This window comes from Saccopteryx bilineata, chromosome 4 (genome assembly GCF_036850765.1).
Source record: "Saccopteryx bilineata isolate mSacBil1 chromosome 4, mSacBil1_pri_phased_curated, whole genome shotgun sequence".
NCBI lineage: Eukaryota > Metazoa > Chordata > Mammalia > Chiroptera > Emballonuridae > Saccopteryx > Saccopteryx bilineata.
Genome location: NC_089493.1, coordinates 93,102,178 through 93,124,864, shown reverse-complemented (window position 1 = coordinate 93,124,864; position 22,687 = coordinate 93,102,178). Strand labels below are relative to the sequence as shown.

The following is a 22,687-nucleotide window of genomic DNA, read 5'->3' as shown; positions in this document are numbered from 1 at the left end:
TCTGACTTGTTTGCTACTTTACTCCAGTGCCTGGCATGCTGTGTAGGTATAATCATTGATTGTTGAATGACTGAATGACTGAGTGAGGTCAGGAGTTGGCAGAGAGAAAGAAGCAAGGGGAGTGGACTTGGAGGAGGGCATTTGGATGGGGCCTGGAAGGGCAGTGAGGGGCAAGCAGCACAGGCAGAGGCAGGGAGGGGGAATTCAGGGTGGGTGAGAGTGAGCACCTGGGCCCTCCCCCACCACCTCTCCCCATATCTTTTTGCCCTGGACATTCTGTGGCCTGCCAGGATGGGGCTCATTGGTGCTCAGTAGCAGGAGGGTAGGGGGTTTGGCTGACAGTTGATGAGGCTGAGGCCACAGTCACAGTGGTATTTAGATATCATTGGCCTGAGTGAGCCCCAGCCACAGCCAGGCCTCTTGCCATGGAGGCTCAGCTTGCACAGGCCCCATGGCTGCACTTACCTGAGCTGGAGTAGAAGGCCTCGTTGAAGCTGCCTTCACATTCAAGCTCAGTGTTACTCCAGAGCAGGGCCCCGTTGCTCTTGGAACCCACGCCCCTCATGTCCAATGCTGCGCTGTCTGAGCGGAACACTGTGTCGTTCATGAAGCTTGACACATTGGTGTTGGAATCAAAATCAGTGAATAGGCAGACGGAAGTGTTGCTGGGTTTAGAGCTTCTCAGTGCGTACACGGCAGGGTCTGGGTCCTTGATGTCTGTGGGCCAAAAGGAGCTGGGTTAACAGATGTTCGTTTCCCTCATTGCCCCAACCCAGGCCTGAGTCCAGATGCCAGTGATGGGCAAGAGCAGGGCTCTGCAGGGCTGGCAAGTCACATTTTTGGCATTCGATGGGGAAGAACATTCTAGAATGCAGCTGCTTGCAGCAGACTGGGACTCAGGGACAGGCTCAAGCCATGAGTCCTGACCAAGAGGCCAGGCTCTCAGTGAATGCTCTCTGCTAGGCCCTGCCTGCCATTCCAGGAAAGCAGAAGTGAAGGCCCACTTGGCGATACTGCTCTGAACTTGGTCAGAAGCCCAGCAGGCCTAGCGAGCAGCTCTGGAAGGACAAACCAAGCATAGAGAAAGGGCCCAGCAGAGCAAACCGTACATCTTGGAACCTGAGTTGGTCTCCCACAGTCAGGCTGGGCATTGAAAGGACCTGGAGGTTTATGATAAGCTGAAATTAAGTCAGAAGATGGGTCACATTACCAGGAGATTTCTCACATCTATAAAAGTTTTGGGCTATCAATCAAAACACCTCTGTCCAAGTCCTGGCTCTGCCACCTCCTCGATACAAGGCCTGAGCAAGTCACACCACCCCTTAAATCTCCAGAATTTCACCTATAAAATGAAGATATTGCCTAGTTCACCTTCCTAACCAGGCTTTTCTGAGAAACAAGTGAGAGTTTTTCCATATTTAATTGTATTTAATAAACTGTAAAGTATTGAACAGATGTGAGTAACCTTAGCTACTGATGCTACAAGGGAATTGCCACCATAATATGCCGCCCAGTAATAGGATAGTTTCTGCTCTTCACCCCAGGAAGCAGGAGTCGCTAAAGGCTTTTTCTGTGCTGAGAATCATTTTTCAGTATTTCAGCAGGGTTTTGTGTTTTTAATGCAACTCTCATTGTTTATTCTTTCAGACCTCCTGCCATCAGAGGAAGAAGCGGAGGTTTGCAGGGAGGATTAACACGTTGGGGCCACCCAGGGAGTTTACTGCAGGGTTGGAACGCCAGCTTCCTGCCCCTGTGGTTCTCAGCCCCCGTAGCTCCTCACCATGCAAACAAGGCTTCTCAGGCTTGAGGTGCACCCCACTTGCTGAGCCATTCAGGGCGGCCTTGGCCATGCAGACACCCAGCTGGATCTGAAACTTGGGAAATCAACCCTTGGCATGCCCGTGGGATGCTGAGTCCAGGCAGAACTGCCTGTGGGTGGGGCAACCCCTGGAGCAGTGGAGCGGGCTGGGTCTGTGGTCACATGGAAGGGACATCAGAGGATTCTGCCTGCTCCCCTCCAATCTCCACTTACTGTGGGGCCTGGCATCACTGTGGGCTAAGGCTCTATGATATAAATCTTTTACTGGGAGGGAAGAGACTGGAAACTATTAGTGCTACCAACATACTCCAAAGAATTTTTTAGTCATTAGTGGCAGTCATGGGCGGGACTGGGAACGGGAACATGGAAGGGTGTGGAGATGCTAAGAGAAAGTGGCCTCAGAAAGAAGGCTGAGGACAAGCACCACCAGATGCAGTTTGGCTTTAGGGGAGAGTGGGGATGACCACAGGGGACAGATGCTCAACTTTAAGTCCTGGTTAAATACTCACTTAAGTCATAGAGCTAGTGGGTATCAGGCTGGAGAAGGTCAAGACCACACCGTCCAATACAATAGTCTTTAGCTACATGTAGCTATTTAAATTAAGGTTAACCAAAATGAAATAAACTTAAAAATTTAATTAAAAATTAGAACTTGATTTTAAGAGGTCAAGAGCCGGGCTGCTGTGTTGGATGGTGCAGACTGATAGAACATGCCCACGGCGACAGACAGTTCTGGATAGCACTGGTCTGGAGAGAGCACCCCGTGGGACGGGAGATTCTGAGGGAAGACAGCAGGGGCTGAGTGTGAGTTTGTGAAAGCCGTCTGTGAGTTTGTGAGGGGTGACTACCAGGGACAGACCAGTTGCCCAGCTTTGCTAGTGAGAGATCAAAGTAAAATAGAAATACGTGAAGTCAGAAGAATTGAGGTGATTTTTAGCCTTTTTCCACATCCTGTTTTTACCAGTTTATACCCTTTGGGCTTCCCTTTCTGTATTTTTGCTGTCATTTCTCTTGTCTGGCTTCCCTGCCTCTGATTTCCTCTCTTGTTCATCCTCTCCCCCTTCTCCCCTTCTCAATCTCTTCTTTGAGCTCATCCTTCAAAGTACTTGTCTAAAACATGGAGGTGATTGGGTCACTTTTTGTTCTACATAATTCAGGGACTTCCTATTGCTTGTAGAATAATGGTCAAACTTTTTGGCAAGACATTTAGGGGCTGCCATGATCTTCCAAATCTTGAATTTCATTTTTCAAGTCCCTTATATGCCCTGTACGGGTACAATTGCACCAAATTCTTTATATTGGCTCCCTGGGATGTTATCCTGTGACAGCAAAGGCCCATCCCTAGTTTACTACCATAGCTGTAGTATGTGCTCAAGAAACAATTGCTGAATAAATACATGGGCTGATGACCATTAGGTTTTGCAAAATTTCTGCTTATTAGACTTTTTGGTCAAAGAAATTAGGTACCCATCCCTAAACTTGATTTTTTTAGCCCCCTTTATTTTTACCCTCCACATATCTCTGGTGTAACCTTAATATTTTTGTCTTGAAAACAAGAAACCTTAATATTTTTATCTGAAAACAAGAAATGAGTCACTTTTAATTTGGAGGGCTTTAGGGGTCAATCTGCCCTGGGGGCAGAAGCGTCCTGTTTCACCCTAGCAGGATAAACATGTCCTACTACCGATGATATCTCCAGCTTTAGCAAGACTGGATCCACTTTTTGGAAGTTCAGCTATTCTAGATCCTAACCTTTCATTTTAATTTAAAACTAACCACGAAAGCAAATGTGCCAATGCTCTAGTGCTTTAGATCCCCAAGGGCACAGCAGTGATTGAAAACTCCCTTACCACTAAATCTGTGCTTTGTATGTAGTTAGACACTAGAAACCCAGAAATGTGACTCTGAGTCCCACTGAGGCTCTGGGCGCAGTAGGAGGCAGTAGCACTTCCTGGGACGACTTACCGGCAATAATGGAAACTCTGGTGCCTCTGCCAAATTGCAGCCGGAAGGTAACACCATCTTACCACTCCCAATGTCTCTATTACAGAAACCCTTGGGTTTCTCCCCCTCTGAGGAATGGGGTAACTCCTCTTACAGTCCACTGAGGAAGGAGAGGGGAGGTCCCCAGGCCTTGAGCTGTCCATGGAAAGTGCTATTCCCTCACTTTCACATCCGACCTGCATTTCTAAATTGGAGTCCCAGTTTCCCACTGGCTGGCCATGGCCTTGATTGTCTATATTCTCTTGAAGTCTCTAGTATTCCTTTTCTTCACTGTCTAAGAAGACATCGTTGCCTTTCTCTCTATCCAGCTTTATTATCGGATATGTTTACTCATGCCTAAATGCATGTGCCTTGTTTATTCTCAAGATCATGCCTTCTTTCTTGTTGTTCTTTGTGCCTGGAGCCCCCTTTACCTTCTTTCTTTCTTTCTTTGCACAGATCTTATCAATCTTTCAAGCTAAATGAACTCTTCCTACTGCATAAAACCTTCTCCATTGAGGCCAACTTTCCAGCCAGGGCCCGATTCCTCTGAATCTCTAATGTGCCTATTGAAATCATCAATTGATTAATACTAAAATAGTCTTTAGGTTGCTGAATTTACAATAGTTATATCCCTTTTGCTATTTTTTATACTAGGGACAGTATAGTTTTGGGGACTGGTCAGAAATCTATCTTAGATATCTTTATACTCAGCCTAACATTTTGTAGCATGATGCTAACATGGAAGGCATTTAAAAATATTCATTGGATAATTAGAATTAAATTTTAATATGTTCAACCTAGAGAAACACAGAATTTACAGATTGATAATGATGCCTTTTTCCTTTCACAGAAGCCTCCATAAGACAATTAGTTATGACACTCACAAATAGCCTCACCATAGTCATCATCAATATCCCAAGAGGAGGGATCAGTGACAGTGGCTCATGGGGTTGCAAATGTTGCAACCTGGGATGACTCACCAGAGATTATGGACACTTGAGTTCCTTTCCCAAATGTGAGTTTACCAGTCATTGCTCCGGTATTCACACCGCAGGTGACACTATTACAGAAACTCACTGGCCCCACCTCCTACTTCAATAGAAGCACTGATTTCCCACAAAGACTGGAGAATCACACTCTGTAGAGTTAGGCGTTCTTCTTTTTGTGTTGAGATTTTGTCTCTGGTGTGTTCAATCTTTTCCTCCTGATCCATCCTGCTGCAATGCACAGGGTTGGAGATTGTGATTCCCATAAGCCAAGAATTTAGTAGAGCAGAAACCCTGGCTCAGGGATCTTCTCAGACCCAGGACTACTTGCTCATCACTTGCCTCATGATTGTTAAGGTCCCAGACTAAGGATGTTTCTGGAGTGCTGAGTGCTATGTGGGAGGATATTCGAAGGATGAGTGAAAAGAAACATTTGGGACCCTAGAGAAGAAAATACTTGAGATCAACTCAGCATCTTGGACAAAGAAGAATTAGTTGTCAATGTCCACCCTTGCCCCACTTACTTGGCTGGACGCTAACTCTGGTGCCTGCTCCAAAGATTAGCTTGTTATTACTGGTATACCCCACTACAAGCAAGGTCTTTGCAATAACCTTCCTGATGTTAATCTGTTGGAACTCACCAAGATCTGAGAGCACCATCCTAAAAGTCTCCCAGGTCTTTGTTTCATAGACCTCCTATTTCTCAGGGAAGCTGTTTCTCTTTCCTTTTACAATAACATAAGCTTTAGTAGAACAAGACCTTGATGATGATGATGATAATGATGATGATGATAATAATACTAATAATAATAATTTAGAAAAGCTACCACTTATTGATTACTTTCTATATACTGGGCATTGTCTCATATTATTATGATGTGGTTATTGTCATATTGCTCTTAAGAAAGTGGAGCTGGACAGGGTGGACCCAGAAATTTCTCCAGGTCTGCTAGCCTTGCAAACTGTGCTATGAACCCCTTCTATCTTGTCTTTATGCCTTGTTATTTCATATAGTATAACTGCTGTCTACATAGGGGTTGGAGTCACTTTTATCCTGAGAGAGGTTCAAAACTCTACTAAACATCAGAGAGGGAGATTCTGTGAGCAAGTATCCCCACAGCTTGCTCATTAGCCAAACCAGGGGATTTGGCTACCTGCTGCAATACAAGAGAATTAGCACTTGCCATTAGCTCATCTCTTTCCCTCAAGGACACTTAGCTAATTTCCTGAATATTCAGATTATGTGGTGCTGATAGTATCAGCTTTGCTTGAAAGCGCTGAAAATCTGGAACTCTTTTTGTGTTTTCATAAATTATTCTGCTCAAATTTTTATTTACTTTACTGGCTCTTGTCACTTCTGTCTTTAACATGAGAAATGGGAACCTTTAAAGTCACCAGGAGGTTACAGAAATGGAAAACAAATGCTCCATATATCCCTGACTTTGCAATAAATCATTGCCTGTTTTCTCATACCTTTGTCCTGGTCATTTGCATGGTCTTACTCACGTGGGTGTACAGCCAGCCTGGTCCCGGCTCCAAAGGTCAGTTTACCATAGTTACCATATGACACACAATAGGAGCATGCTTTACAAGAACTCTAACCTGGCAGGGTCAGCTTGCCTGGGGCAGTGACGTCTCCTGTTCCTGTGTTACAGCTTCCTCCAAATCACCTTTCTCTGACACAGGAGAGAAGTCTGGCTCACTGATTCCTAATTCCTCAGTGTGGGAAGTATCATCACCTACAGACCTTTCCTTCATAGCCAGCCTGAGCTGGTCTGGCCATCTGGAGGGTGGGTGCCCATTCTGGGTTTCACAGCTGGAAATGAAGAAGGAAAATCAAGAGTCTGGAGGAGAGCCAGGGATTAATTTTGGAAATGCATCCTGAGGGGGAATTTATAGCACTGGAAAAGACAGAAAACCCAGGGGAGGGCTTAGTCATGGAATGGGAGCCTATGAAGGGCACCCCTTCTAGACAGCGGTTCTTGGAGGGCAGAGGAAGACAGACTAAAACTGTTGTAGGAATACTCACATCAACGCACAAAAGGACTTACTTTTTAACTGTGAGGGTTGTGAAAATCTGGAGAAAGTCACACGTGGGGTTCTAGAATCTTTCTGTGGAGGTTTCTAAGATTCAGGTTGATGTCCATAGGGGAAAATGTCTCCAAAGTTTGAGTGTGGTTTAGACAAGTACTCCTCAGTAAGGATTTCACAGAATGCTAGTCCTGCTAAGTTTCTCTGCAAAAAGGGTTCTAAGCCCAAATAAATTGGGAAATGCTGTATACTACATTTCAGTCTTGAAGACTGACAATGTATATTGTCATTTTAAAGGCTCTGAGAAGTCCTGCTGGTAAAGAAATCCAGAGCTTCTCAACTTATTTGATCCAATAATCGTTTTTTAAAAAAATACCCATTACTACCTGTGGAACATATGCTCTTTTAAATACATAGTCCTTGGAAGCTCTTTCTTTAGTTCCAAGTATTTAAAATTTCATCCTAAGTTTTAGCCTAATTTTATTCTTCCATTCTCTGTGCTCTGAATCTGTTTGTTTTACCTAGTCTTGCGGATGCAACCAACGGCCTCATGGTGCAGATTATTTCTTGCTAATCATTATGAAATAGCTGCATTCTAATCGGGCAATGGCTGGACACCATGTCAGCTGCATAGCTAGTTCTCTTGCCGTAGCTTGAGGGCAGATACAGATTTAGTCAACTGCAGGCCCCATGGTGCCCCAACACTTTGCAGGGTTGACCCACTAGGAACAATGGCAACTTTAAAGCCTTTCCCACAAGTGAATTTTTCAGTCTTCCTTCCACACACCTTCCTACATGCCTTGGAGCTATGTACTTCAAAGAAGATTCTGGTCCCAACGGAGAAAAGCTCCCTGGGTGCCCTCTCAAGTGGTGTAGGCTTCACGTGGTTATCACCAGACTTCCCTTTTGATTGCTGAAACCCATCTGTGTTGCTTCCCTAGACCAGGCATGGTAGTGATGCCTCTGAACTCTGGTTCTTGAGAAATACGTGTAAGGGTTCCAGGCTTTCTAAAGGCAGCCTGAACTGCCTGATGGCAGGAACGAGGCCCTGAAGAAACATGCACATGAACAGATAAATAAGGAGGAAGTTCCTCTGGAGAGATGGGCTTTTCCCCACCCCTGAGCATGTGGATGGATTCTGTGATTTCCTTGTTTTGAAGTCTAACAACTCCGTTGGAGAATACTTGCTACTGTCTAAACCAATATGTTCTAAACACTTACTCCTCCTCCACTCAAGGCTTCCCTGACTTCCCTCACCAGAAGGCATTTATCCAACAATCACTTGTTCAGTGAAGCCTATGTGCTTGGCTGCGGAGGTGTAAGGATGAAGGCGAGAGGGCGCTGGCCTTAGAGAGCTAACGGTGCAGTACAAGGTGGGTGTACGCACCAGGCAACCAGGAGAGGAGATCAGCCGCCTTCCTTTCTGCTCCTGGTGAGACTTGTGTCTCCACTGCACGTGGTGACCCTGGGTATAATCATCTCTGTACAGATGGTCGCCCACTGTGAGATCCTGAATGGCAAAGACTCTGCATCTTCCTCCCTCCCTCCCTCTCTTCCTTCATCACCTAGAGCATAGTACTTAGAATATAATAGTAGCTTAGTAAATGTTAGTTGAATAAAAAAGCCCTCTAAATATTTAAATTTGTTTTAATGTAGTCTTGCTCTCTGTCTTCTTTATTGTAAGGACTGTTTCATTTCTCTTTCAAATTATGGTTTCATTTTCTGAATTTTATTGCTCTCGTTGCACTATTTAGGCATTAAATTATTTTCCCATCTCTCAATTAGATGTGGAATTTTGCCAGAGTGTTCCAATGTCCAGGATCTTTGGGAAATTTAATTTATCACCTTTCATGAAAACTAGATGGTGACAAAGATAAAGTTTTTGGCATAGTCAGTCTCAGTGTCTTTTCTGATAAAGGTCTTTTGTCTCAGAGGAACCTAAAAACAGCAAAAGAGTCTGCCTCTGTAGTGATGAAAAGGCCAATTCCCACTGGCAATTACTACTGTGAGAAAATAAACCACCACTGAGCCAGTGGTTGGGAAGTCAAGTTTCAAAACATTCAAGCCTCATAAAGAAACAAGAGAAATTAGCTCAGGAAGTGCAGATTCATCATATAAGAAAGTAAAGTAAGGACTCGTGTCTTTGGCTAGTCTAAGGTCAGGCACTTACTTGGATGCACATAGAGTCTTGTTCCACTCCCAAAAGTGAGTGTTCTGCCACCAGAGTCCACACCCTGGTACAATGTATTACAAATACGTGCTTTCTGCCACCCAGGGTGACTGCATGGCCCTCCCCCCCATCTACAGCTTTTACTCTGGGGAACGGAGCTTTGGAAACATCCTGTTCCATAGTTTTGATGACAGATTTCTCTCTCTGTATCCTTCATGCTCACCAAACAGTCCCCTAGGTTTCTGCTTCCCTCCCTGCCATGCCTGCATCCTGCCAGCCCAGTCCAGTGACTTTACTATCTGTTCAGATATGCTGACTCCTGTGCTAAGGCTGCCATGGTCACCGTGGAAAGAGGGCTCAGGATGGGCCAACCAAGGACCAAACAGTGGCCTTTGAGGCCGGAGGTCTTCCCTCGCAGAGCGCAGCAGGGACGGTGGTGGAAATGCATTGGTGCCGTTAGCAATACAACCGAGTCAAACAGATTAGAGTGAAGCTCTAGCTCTATCACTCTTAGTTGTGTGATCTTGCCTTAGATATCTGTTTCCTGTAAAATGGGAATAATATCAACTACCTAACATTAGAATGGGCATGAGCACTAAACTAAAATTATATGAGGGACAGAGTACAGTCACTGGCCCATGTCAGGCATTCAGAAAATAGTAGCTAATAAGAAATGATTCCAGCAACACTTTACACTGAGGGAAAGGGAAGCAGCTTCTTGCAGCCAGAGGAGACGTGTCCTAGCCCCACCACAGACTCCGGTGCCCCTGGGTGTCTTAGCACCCTGGCTGGGACACTCTCGCATGGGACAAACATCTCAAGGTCCAAGGGAAGGTGCCGAGAGAGCACCTCGGCCACAGGGTTGAGGGGCAGGGTAGACCCTCCACTGCCAATAAGAAAGTTCTGCATTAGCAACCTAACCAAGAATGAAATAACTTTTCTCAAAACTTGGGCATTTGTTCTCTGAAAGCACTGTGCAAAACCCTGTTCAACACAGCCTCAACTGTTTCATTAGACCCCACACGCTGATAAGTTACTCCCAGACAACAAAGAACTCCTTTAACGATGAGCAGACCACATCACAGGCTCTCATTATTGTGATATCCTTCCAAAATATATTTCTGTGTACAAATTTCCCCTTGATCATTCCTATAATACTCACACGGATGAACAACAAGCTTGGTCCCTCTTCCAAATGTAAGTCTGTAGTTTCCTCCTGATACACACAGCAGGGAAAGCCTTTCACAAAACCTGTCTCCTGTGACCCCCTCTATCAATTGCCCCAGTGGTGTCAGGGCAACAGTCCAGGGAAACCCTGGCCGATGCTCCAAGAGGAGCAGGAAGTCTCCCGCAGCTGTCCTCGAGCCCCTGAGCCTTGGCCTCAGAGCAGTGATGGGAGTCGGGCTGGGGACTAGAGAACTCCTCAACTCATCCCCGGGAGAAAACATGCACTCCAGTCTGCAGAGAAGTGGGGTAGCAACACCCCAATACCACCACCACCAGTACCATCCTGCCTGCTTGGGCAACACTAAGGGTCTGACTCTGCTATTCTGTTGTCAGATACCAGGGGCTCCTGAAAGTGTCCGAGGATGGACGGCCAAGGAGATCGGATATCATATTGTGCTGATGGTGCACTGACTGCCTTTCCTGGAAGCTCTCCTGTTCTTGTCTTTCCCTTTCTTTCACTCTGTGAAGCTTCCCGTTCTCAGCCTTCTTCCTGTGTGAGGCCCCGGGGGTTGGTCTCTGCATATCCCAGACCCCAAGCAGGATTCAGGCCTTCCTGTGATCCTGTGTTCATCCTTCCCTCTTTACCCCTGGAAATAGGCCAAGGGACCCAAAGCTCTTTGATGTCTTTATTTCCAGTGACTTTCATTCAGACAGGGCCCTGCTTTTATGAAAGCCTAGGACAGAAAAAAGTCACAACAATTTCCACAGCATTTTTGAAAGATGGGAGGAAACAGCGATCATACTGAAGACATGAAAGCTGAAGGTCACAGACACTGGGGCCTGCCTGGTCTGTGGTCCTGAGCCGAGGCGTGAGCTCGCTCTCAGTTCCCCGACCACAGTGTGCAGCCAGCCCTCAGCTGACCTCACACTGGGCTTGAGGGCCATGCTAGCAAAGAGCTGTGTGTCTCTGCCAGGCTCGGGAGTGGGGGTGAGCAGCTGGAACCCTGACACAGCCCCAAACTGCCTGCCTAGCATGGGCTTGGACAGATGCTTAGTCCCTGAGCCTACGGCTCCCTCTGCAACATGAGTAAGATGTCCCCAAGGTCCTTCCCAGCTGTTACTTCGGTGCCTTTGCTCAGTTAGGAACCCAGCCTCAGGGAAGAACAGGGGCAGTTTTTCCCAGAGGGTAGGAGTGTGGTCAGTAGAGGTGCTGAGACAAGGGGAGGATGAGGGAACAAGAGGCAGGCACAAGGGTTGCAACAGTGACCAACTAGGAGCATTAGGTGTGGCGTTATGAATGACAGACACCTCCTCCCCACGCCCATGGAAATAAGAACTAGTCCAGCACCCAGGGTAGGAAAAGCAGTGGGTAGGGTGGAGGGGGTCATTTTTAGAGAAGGATCCAGGCTCACTTACTTGGTGTGACCACCACTTGGGTCCCCTTCCCAAAAGTGAGTCTGCTGTTTCCAGTCACACTCTAGGTAATATCATTACAAAAAGGTCCTGGTTTTCCCCATTCTCTAATGGAGGACACACACTCTTCACCAGAGCATTAAAAGTTGGGGACCTGGACAGGCTGCTCCTAATGTTTTCCCTGTAATGTTTACCACTATGGGGACTTGAAGGAGCCTCCCTAACAGCTGTACCTGCACCAACCCCCATTCTACACTGTGGCCTCCATTTTCCTCATCACAGCTATCAACAAACACAGCTTCCGGCTTGTTCTCCTCCAGGTAAAACAGAGCCTCTACAAAACTGTGAAAACCTGCCTCCTACACAGTCCGGGGGATGTGAGTTACTCTCAGGTCACCAGGTAGCAGGCGGGCATTTTCCCACCTCAGCTGCCACACCTGACAAGAAGACACCATTTTCTTGGGGCCATGTGCAGAACGGTATTTTTCAGTTTGCCTGAAAGAGTAGGAAAGGAGCATTTCCAGCAAGCCGTGCCGGGGCACATGCTACGGAGATCTCTCGGCCTGACTCAGAGTCTCTGCGCCCTCTTGGACTGAGCAGCAGTCCCGCTCTGGTGACTCAGTCTGACTCATTCCTGTTTCTATCCTCACCTCGCTCAAGGATCCTTCTTGCAAAAAGGAAGCTTGTCCTCAAGAAAGGCAAACATCTCAGCATGTAACAGACTTAACTCCTTTTCTGGAAACACACGTGTGGGCTGTGCTGGCTGTCTGCGGGGAATGTGGACCGCCCACTGTCACCGCGGTCCTCCCCCCAGCCTGCAGGTCTCCCTGCCAGGTCCCAGGGCCCGTGCAGGACCAAACGCAGCAGCCATCTTAGCTCGTTCACATATAAATTGTTTTGTTTCTCTGATAGAACTGGACGTTCCTGACAGCAGGGACATTATCTTAGCTTCTTCTCTTATTTCTTTTTTTTAAAAACCAACTGTGGTTCCGGGCTTGTTGGCGATAGTAATCATTTAATGAGTTGAACTGACTTTTACTGTGCATAATTATTGGGACAAAGAAGATTGTTTTGAGAGAGGTTAAAAGCTAAGTATACTTTTATAAATGTGAGCTGCAAAATCTAAGTGCTTAGGCAGAGAGAAACCAAAGAAGCACTTCCAAGAGAGATAATCAGGAGATAGTATAAACATCAAACATTGTGACGTTTATACGGAACCTCAGCAAAGAGGGGGAAACTGAGTGATCAAAGAAAGTCTTAGACTCTGAAGTCGACTCAAATATTTCCCTTCTGATATCGTGACATCGATTCTTTGTAAAGGGTAAACAAAATAATAGTGCCAAAAATATTTATCTCAAGTTAGCAACATTGTTATGTTCAGTAATAACAAAATAGTAGTAGTAATGGTGATGATGATGATGATGATATTTTAACATAGACCATGCTAAATATTACATATAAAAATGTAAATGCATTATTGGAGATGAGGCTATACATCTCTGAAGATCTGACTTACTTGGGATGATTACAAGCTGGGTGCCAGTTCCAAATGTGAGTTTCTGATAACCCGCATTCACACTTTGAAATATCTCTTTACAGAATGGCCCTGTAACTGGGCCGTAGCCTGGGACTCCCAAGTCACACATGTTAGTTACTAAGCGGGTTCCTGCATCGCTGGGCATGTACCGAAGTGGTGTATAATTTAACAATTTAAACTTCATTTTCCTGAGACCATAGGAAAATGACAATAAATAAGGCAGAACTCAATAGGAGATCCTGCTTTATACTGAGTGGATTATATAAAAATGTCACAACTGTTCAGGTTGAAAAAATCATTCATGCAGTTACAACATTTCAATTCTAGACAGGACCCAGGGTAGTGTTATCCATCCACACTTACTAAGTGTTCAGTACACATTTCCCGCATGAATGCTGCTCATGGAGACTAAATAACGCAGCATTTTCATGGCCAACTTATCTTCTTATTTAGATAGCAGAGAAAACCATAGGGGGAAGGTTAGTAAAGAGAGATGTCCCTCACTCTAGTGCAGATCAGGTAATTTCATGGAACTTACTTGCTTTAACAAAGAGTCTTGTTCCTGTCCCAAAGGAAAGTTTGAAGTCCGCAGTATTTCCCACAGTGGTTTGTGCTATGACAAAATGGGCCATTGCCTTCTCCTGCCACTTTTATACTACAGCTGCGGTTAGGTCCAGAAAACAGGGGAAGTTGCTAATAATAAGAACACTTTTTTATACTCCCTTAAAGAAACCTATTTGGTTTTTTTCCCCCTTGTTCTGGAACATATCTCATAATTTCCTATCTACTGGATGGCTAGTTCATCAAACAGTAGTCACAATTCTGTGGGATCCAGGGGTTAGTATCTCCAGGTTTTATTCCTGGCCTTAGTTCTCACTGGCTTTATGATATTGGACAATTCAACCAACTTTCTCAGGGAATAATTTTCTTATTAGAAAAATAAATAAGCCTGAATGAGATGATTTCTAAGTTCCCTTTCAGGGCTAAAGTTCTGATCCAGCAATGTATCAAGTTCCCTCAACGTTGCATTTTTCTATAACTCACAAATGAGTCAGGCACTTGCAAACCAGTCACAAGGGAAATAACCCTAAGGTTATTTCCTTAGGGTTATAGCATTTATATATGGAATAGCCACAAGAATCCATACCCTTGAATCACATACTCTCTTGAGTGACAAGGAGCATGATCCCAGAGCTCAGACGCTGAGTCTCTGACCTTCTTATCTCACACCGGCAGTGTGGGGCACTCCGCGGGGCAGTGTCTGGTTCAGTGTCACACTCCCAGTTGGGATCAGGTCAGATCTAGAAGTAGACTGAAACCAGACGCCCTGGGCTCCTCTCTATGCACTTCACTGTCGCTTCTTGAACAATGTTTTGTGTAAAGGGACACAATCTAAAGTGAACTGGGTATCGCTTATTTGGGGCGTGGATAAAATGACCTTCAATATCCTTCCCACAATGTGTCTCTGAATCAATGGCAGTGGAAGTAGAAAGGGTCTATTCGATCATGGCCAGGCAATTTTCTGCTCTTCCAGCCTTTTTCCTTTATCAGGCTCCATTTAGCTCAGTTCTAGTGCAAAACACTCCAGTATTAGAACTCTGTCAGCCTCATATCAAGGGAAAAATCTTAATGGTTTGCTAATTTCCACCCCAAAGACAATACGCTCATATAGTTTTTGAAAACTTTCACTAATGTATTGTATATCTGGGTGCCACAATTCTTAATACTTCACAACTCAATTATAGTTAATTATAAATAACATACAAATAACAAAAACGAAGTCTCCTTTTCTCCCCTTCACCATCACCAGAATGCATTTTGTAGTTACCATAGGATCTCACACTTACTCAGCTCCACTTTTAGCAGGGTGCCGGTCCCAAAGGTGAGTTTATTTGTTCCTCCCCACAGGGCCCACAGTGACTGTTGCCTCATAATAAACTCCCTTCTGTCACTTCACCTCTTTTCCCGATTTCCCTAGTGAGTTAGAAAACACTCAAGAGTCAATATAGCTATTTTATTTATTCATATGAGAAAATAGGACCCCCCACAATCCCAAATGGAATAGATTCATAGGCTACTGGTGCTAGGAAACCAGAGGGGTCATCCAGACCTACTTCCTAATTTACAGATGACAAAACTGAGGCCTGCAGGCAAGAGAGCATCTCTAAGCACACTGCTAGTTGGCAGCAGAGACCACCCAACATGAGTCAGTTTGACTCTCAATCTAGTATTTTCCCTTCCCCACCACACACTGAATGTACCAAGGCATTTACTTTATCCTCTTCTACCTTTTTGTCTGGAAACCTGATTTTTTGGGGTGTTTGATTTCTATTAAGCATTTATCAAGCACTTATTTTACAAAAGGATCATATTAGACACTTGATGGGATATATAAAGAGACACTGTTCTCAAGGACTTTTTCATTATCAATAGGCAGACCTTCCCAGTAATAAAAGATACCTATAGCTGTATATGTCAGAGACAAGATACCACAGCTAAATTTGGGATATACAGGGTAAAAGGAACTAGAGTGGTGACTGAGGAGAGACTACAGTCCAGGCTTTACACTGGAAGCCCGGCTGTTTCTGGAGAAACCAGGTTTGTCTTAATTATTGATGTTAGTCTCTACTCCATTCTGACTCAGTGAGTTAGTTCCTGTTATTTCTAATTTTCTGGTAGTTATTTTCATTTAAAAAGTCCCTCCATGAAGGCACAATCTTAAATTCATAGGTCAACTGCTAAAACAAGGCTAAAACAAAGAAAGACCATGTAGATACCTTAAATCACATAAGGGGAAAACTAGGATGGGATGGGTCACCATGTACCTGGAGAGACGAGAAGCACAGTACCCTTTCCAAAGGTGAGTTTGTTGTATCCTGTATTCACACTATAGCAAACCCTCATACAAAAACAGCCTGCAGTGTGGGGATTTTCAACCTCTGATCCACTTAGGGGAGAGGAAAAAAGACTATCATTTATGGATAAGCTATTATGTATCAAGCTGGTTAACGATCTTCATATATTATATTACCTCATTTGGGCCACAACTACAGCAACTGTGCCCTGAGCTGAAATATTATTATCCTTATTTTATAAATGAAGAACAGGTGATGTGAAGCTAAACAGATTGAACCAGCACTGCTACCAAAGAAAGAAACAGCCTAGATGCACGAGACAGATAAACAGGCACAGGATAGATAAATCTGGGGAGCTGTGAGAGAAGAATCCTCTCTTGTTTTCCTACTAGAGTGAGATCGCATCTGTATTGCACATATATAATTATTTTGCTAGAACCAGACAGTGGAACTCTAGTAATAGTGATCCCCCCAAGTTCCAGCTCATCCTCTTATACAATCATTTTTTGAGACATATCATCTTCAATCTTTCTGTTATTCCTCTAATAACCCACTTACCAGGCCTGACCAGCAGTTTAGTCCCACTCCCAAAGATCCAGTTATAGCCTGCAGCACTCCCACAGTGTTACTTAGTCAGCCCAAAACACCCACAGGCCCACACATCCTTCTCATACCTGAGACTAAGAGATACGGCCTTTTCACTTAAAAGCAGGCTACATCTTAACTTTGTTTTTACATTCCACATAACACACAGGTCATTTGACTCAAAATGGAGCATTTATTGTGCAACACTTAAAATGAAGTCTTTATCTACTCACATCTCTGGCTCTATCAGCATCAAACTCATGATTTTCAGCTCTATTTATCCAACAGATGTTTCTAGTCCTTTTGTCTTCATTACAGTTATCAATTTTAAGATTCGTGCCAGAGTGTCTCTCCTTATTTTAACTGCCATCAATCTGAAACTTCATGGAATAGGATCAGGGTCATTGTAAGTGACAGCCCCCCCCCCCAGCCCCCATGTCCTTGTTCTGCGGACTCAGTAGCCTTGTTACTTTTCCTGTTCTGTTCTGCCCCCAAAGCAGGCATCTCTCTGATTAAAGGACATCCAGTCGGTTATAGGTGTGGTAAACAAAACAACACATACCACTTCTCTTTTCTTTAGTTCTTATCCTTTGCAAATCTACTGTTTTCCATTGGTCTCATGGGTAATGGTTTGGCTTTCATTTCTATTAAGAAAGAACACAACTTGGATGGAATGATGCTATTAGAATGTTACAGGACAGATGATGGATCCTTCTACAATATCTTTAATTGAAAATGACAAGAAAAGGCCTATAATATTCCATTATGTGCTCCAAATGTTACAATTTGAAAGGAGTCAACATCAGGGGTGAGAAATGCTTAGGAAATTAGACTTACTTGGGGTGATTTGGAGCTTTGTTCCAGTTCCGAAGGTAAGCTTTTCACTACCTCCTAAATTCACACTGCAACGCAGGCCTTTACAAAATGGCTTCTTATCTCCTGCCATTTTCATTTAGGTAGCATTCAAGTCACTCTACTTCAGCAGAAAAGAGAGTGGTTTTTACCAATGCCTGTGACTATAGATCCATATGAAAACGGCTATTTTAGTAAGAAAGTACATATATATTCTCTTTATGTTGAATATTACTAGCTGATCTAGCCTTTTCTTTTTGTTTGAAAAGCAAATAATATTTACATGTGTATAGCATTTAATAATTTATAAAATGCTTTCCTATACATTAGCTTATTTTGTCTTTAAAATAACTTAGGAGGTGATATTAAATAAAAAATTGTGACCTAGATGCATTAGTTAAACCAGGTTTAGAAGAACTGAAAGTGTTCAGGCAAACTTTCTTCTTTTTTCTTTAGGATCAATGCTCTGACTTGATGTCACAGTCTATTATTTTTGGTTCATCTTTATGATTATTTTTCTCCACTGCCTGATTTTTTTATCCCCCATGCCATTACTTTAACATTTCTTTCTACATCATAATGCACTTAAATCTGCATAAATCATTAATTTCTTGACACTTGGTCTTATAAGTACTGCAGTAAGTTCAATGGGCCTTAGCCACCATATTAAGCCTCTTACTTTAGTGACATATCGTTTACTTACTGAGTTTTACTAATAATCTTGTCCCACTCCCAGAGATGAATGTGTTAGAAATCACAGTACTGTGCTGCTGACAATAATGCCTGAGCTACTTTGATAACAGATTAATGTGATTAGCATGTCTCTCCTCCCACATGGGAGCTCTGGCTGGGATTCCCCCTTTTTATTACTGGAATAAAGACTAAGCCATGGAATTAAGTCTGTGAAAGCCTCTTCTTAGGGTGCCATAGGAGGGATGTAAGGGGAATCCTGAGAGGAGTCCAGATGACATTCTCTAGACAATCCTGACACTAATTTCCTTCATAAAGATTTGCAAAATTTTACCCAGTAAGTAATCTTGTTTTACCAACCAAAAGATATCAGCTTTGATCCCCATTTTGTACTTAGGAATCCACACCTACACACAATCTCATTTTACCAGTGTTTAGAAGATTGCTCTTATCCCTAGGTAATCTTTCCTTCTCTATCACTTTAACATATTTAAATTTTTTTGTCAGCATGGAGTGGAACATGGAATACAGTTGAAGCACTACAGATAGGGGGGACAACATCCATTTTTCATTTTGTTTTAATGGATTTCATTAGCAAACTCCAATATCCCTTGAGTTAAAGAATAAGGAGACATTTAGTCACTGTACAATAAAAGACTGCAGGGTAAGTATAAGCACTGTGATCAATAATAACCAGATACTTACTGGAACTCACTGATACAATAGTTCCCTTCCCAAAGATCAAGGCAGTGCTTGCCTGGTAGGCACAGTGAAATGAAGCCCTGCAAATACTTCACGCAGCCACTCACTCATGCCACCTTTATTATAAACAATGGAAAGGTATTATGTCCTTGCTCTGGCAAGGAACTCAGAGGGCTTCTCATGTTTGGGTGTGCAATGACAAAGCTCAGTTAATTCATGAGAAGGAAGGTAGATGGTGGTAGGACCTTCACTCAATCAACTATTCACTAGACACCTTTACATGTAAAGCATTGTGCTAGGCACAGAAGATTCAATGGAGGGAGGCTTGGACACTGTCCTTGTCCTCATGGTGCTTATAGTCTAAGGGGAGGCACAAATGAACAAATGTATAGATAATATAATGCCAGGCAATGAAACGACATGAATACAATCAGGCTGGGTAATAGGATAGAGAACCAGCAGGCAGTGGCTTTTGTTGCTGTTAGATTGGCTGGGCAGGAAGGTCTCTCTGGAGAGGTGAGGTGAATGAGGTCCAGGCATGGAGGAATTTGATCATGATTTACATTTATAAGATAAGCAAATTGAAAGCCCAAAGCCTGGCTCCTGATCACATAGCATCAACCACAAACGTGGAAGCTTAGATCATGCCTTCTCTTCGCTGAAGTAATAGATCAAATTCTACCATGTAAATTTCTGGTTAGGAAAGATAAAGCGAAACAGGCTCTTCCCAAGTAACTTTGGGATGTTATTTGGGTAATTGGAAACTGTGGCACTGGCCACTGAGACATCCTTTGCCAACTTAATAGGGAAGCAGAATGGACGAGGTCTCCTTATCTCCGTGGCCAGCTCTATCAGAAAAGTCCACTCTGAGATGCCAATACTTCCTTTTAGTTCAGGGGTCGGGAACCTTTTTGGCTGAGAGTGCCATGAGCGCCACATATTTTAAAATGTAATTCCGTGAGAGCCATACAACGACCCGTGTACATTACGAATTATCCAATAAAAATTTGGTGTTGTCCTGGAGGACAGCTGTGATTGGCTCCAGCCACTCGCAACCATGAACATGAGCGGTAGGAAATGAACGGATTGTAATACATGAGAATGTTTTATATTTTTAACGTTATTATTATTTTTATTAAAGATTTGTCTCTGAGCCAGATGTAGCCATCAAAAGAGCCACATCTGGCTCGCAAGCCATAGGTTCCCAACCCCTGTTCTAGTTAGTATTCTCTTACAAATAATGCAAACCATTTCCTAGTCTGATGGTCTTTTATAGTTAAGATGGAGAGGGCATGGAGAGCACTCTGCTCCTAATTCAATCTGAATAAATCAAGGACGTTTGACAGTCCACTTAGATTTCCCAATATGCTGTTACATGTCTCAATAATTCTTTGAATTTAGATCCATGGTAATACTTACTAAGATTAACTTTTAACATGGTCCCTCTTCCAAAAACCAGCTTCTGGGCGTTTGTAAACCCCACAATGATCTATTTCACCACAAAAACCAAAGGGTACTTAATTTTTAAGCACAAGAATGCTCTCAGAATTCTCTCACTTGGTTGAAAATGAATTCAACACTAAGCACACATTAGGTAAAAAGTCTTACATTCACACACTCTTTGGAATGGTAGGAAACCTCAGAAACCATTTACTATAAGCTTGCAACCTCACAAGTTGCCCTCCTAAGAAATCTTCAGGTTCTTGATAAACTCCAGGGACAGCCTTGGTCACCAACTCAAATATTCTACTTTTTCATAATCAGAAAGGTTGATCTTTTTTCAATATTCAACCCTTTCTCTGCCATAGCTGAAGCTCATTAAACTTGTTCAACCTCATGTTTACCCTCCAATGATATTTTTCATAAAATCTAACTTTTTAAAAATTATGAATCATCTGACAGCCCATACTTTTCAAAGAGATTTCACATATTATCTTATTTTAGTCTCACAATATCCTTTGAACTAGTCAGAGCTGTAATCTTACTCTCCATGTTACAGCTGAACTGAGGCTAGAGGGCTGGAGTGGTCTTCTCATTGCCCTGTGCTTGGGATATGGCTGAGCCAGGTCCACAGTGTCCTTAGGCTTCTAGCCTTAATGACTTATTTTGTACACGTTTATGTATTGATCATGTCACCTTGCCTTTCAAGTATCCTTCCCTTTCTTATTCCCTTCTGCAATGAAAAGAACAATATAAAGAAAAGAAAACAATAACTCCTCTTCTTCCCCCTCAAAACACACAACAAACCCAAACAAACCTCTAGCTCTTCTTTTCCAGAACAATGTCATTTTAGTCCTCACATGCTTTCTGTGAGCCAAGAGATAAGAGTTACCAATATTTCAGTTGCATTAATTGGGAGAAGTAAGGGCCAGAGGAGGTAAATCAGAATGTTGTTATAGAGGCTGTACACTGGCATGGCGGCAATATATTGAATTTTAGAAAATCGGGTCTTTGCTCTGCTATTGTGAGCATGTTCAAATTCCTTAACCACTCTGAATAGAGAGAATCACCTTTATTTACCTTCTTCTGCCTTGTGGGAATATCAGGTAAGAGATGTGAAGAAATAAGGAAAGTACCTTAATTATTTTTCTTCTCCTAAGATGACAGACCCTAGGAAATAGCAAGATAGCAATATCTTTATCTACACTAAATTTGTACATACGTATGTACTTATGCATATGAGCAACACTAAACATTTTAAAGGCAAATTCGAGACAGATTAATTTGGATCAACACAGCACACTCATTTTAAAATTGATGACTAGACTCTTGCTTCAATGTTGGAAATAGAACTGTAGCTTAAGCCCCCGTACTCACTTGGCTTGACTAACAACCTGGTTCCTCTTCCAAAAGTTAGCTTGCCTCCTGCAGTGTTAAGCACAATGACTTGAGGCCCAACAAAAACCACAGGGACCAAGGAGATCCCATTCTCTAGATACCCGACAAAGGACATGTCCTATGGCCTTGGTAAAGCGGAGGAGTAATATTTAGGGTAATCCTGTCTCTTAGGGCTGTACCTACTTTATAGAACTAAAATGTTTATAAGTGGACACATAGTTAATTTAAACCCTTTCATATATTTACTTGCTTCTCTACTTTTACTGTTTTGGACCTGGATCTGTAAGGATAATAGTTCTCAACCATACTTCATTCAAGGGTTCATATGACCATTTTTAACCTGCAAAGGGAGCTGAGAGTGGCCTGACCTGTGGTGGCGCAGTGGATAAAGCGTTGACCTGGAAATGCTGAGGTCGCCGGTTCGAAACTCTGGGCTTGCCTGGTCAAGGCACATATGGGAGTTGATGCTTCCTGCTCCTCCCCCCTTCTCTCTCTTTGTCTCTCTCTCCTCTCTCTCTCTTTTCTAAAAATGAATAAATAAAAATAAAATAAAAAAATACAAAGGGAGCTGAGAACAGAAAGCCCTTTAAGCTCAGGGAAACTTCAGGGTGAGGCTGTCCAAATATCCAGAGTGAAAATGCTGATAAACACAGGCATATACATGTATACACTCTGTTAAGGTCTCTATATTCATGTTAGTGCCCAGGGAAGGCCCCAAAGAAAGGAGGGATACTTTAGTCCTGGGTTTTCCCAAGGACTCCGGCTGCTCTGTGCTGTGGATCAGCTGTACTTCCCTGTTCAGACTCAGACACCCTTCATCTGCTCTAGAGCCCATCCATTGATGGGACTAGTACTAAGGAAGGGGGTGAAAGGCTTCTTGGAGAAAGTTTATGGAGTACAATGCAAAGATTATTTTTGATAAGAAAGGAGTGTAATAGTCAATGGGGCTTCTAATAAGGAGATGGCCAAAAATCAGAGGACTCAAGAAAAAAACCCTGGTTAAATCTGTCCTCCAATTTGGCCTGCTCATTCTGGGTAGAGGGCCATATTCTTCCC

The 22,687-nt window shown here is 43.4% G+C and overlaps 1 gene segment (V, D, J or C); it reads right to left on the bottom strand.

Moving 5' to 3' along the window:
• The window catches only part of LOC136336050 (T-cell receptor alpha chain constant-like), a 503,949-nt gene that overhangs the window by 4,005 nt on the left and 477,257 nt on the right, over nucleotides 1-22,687 (bottom strand). Inside the window, 1 exon segment of the C gene segment in view lies at nucleotides 466-717. Coding sequence covers nucleotides 466-717 — 252 coding nt within the window.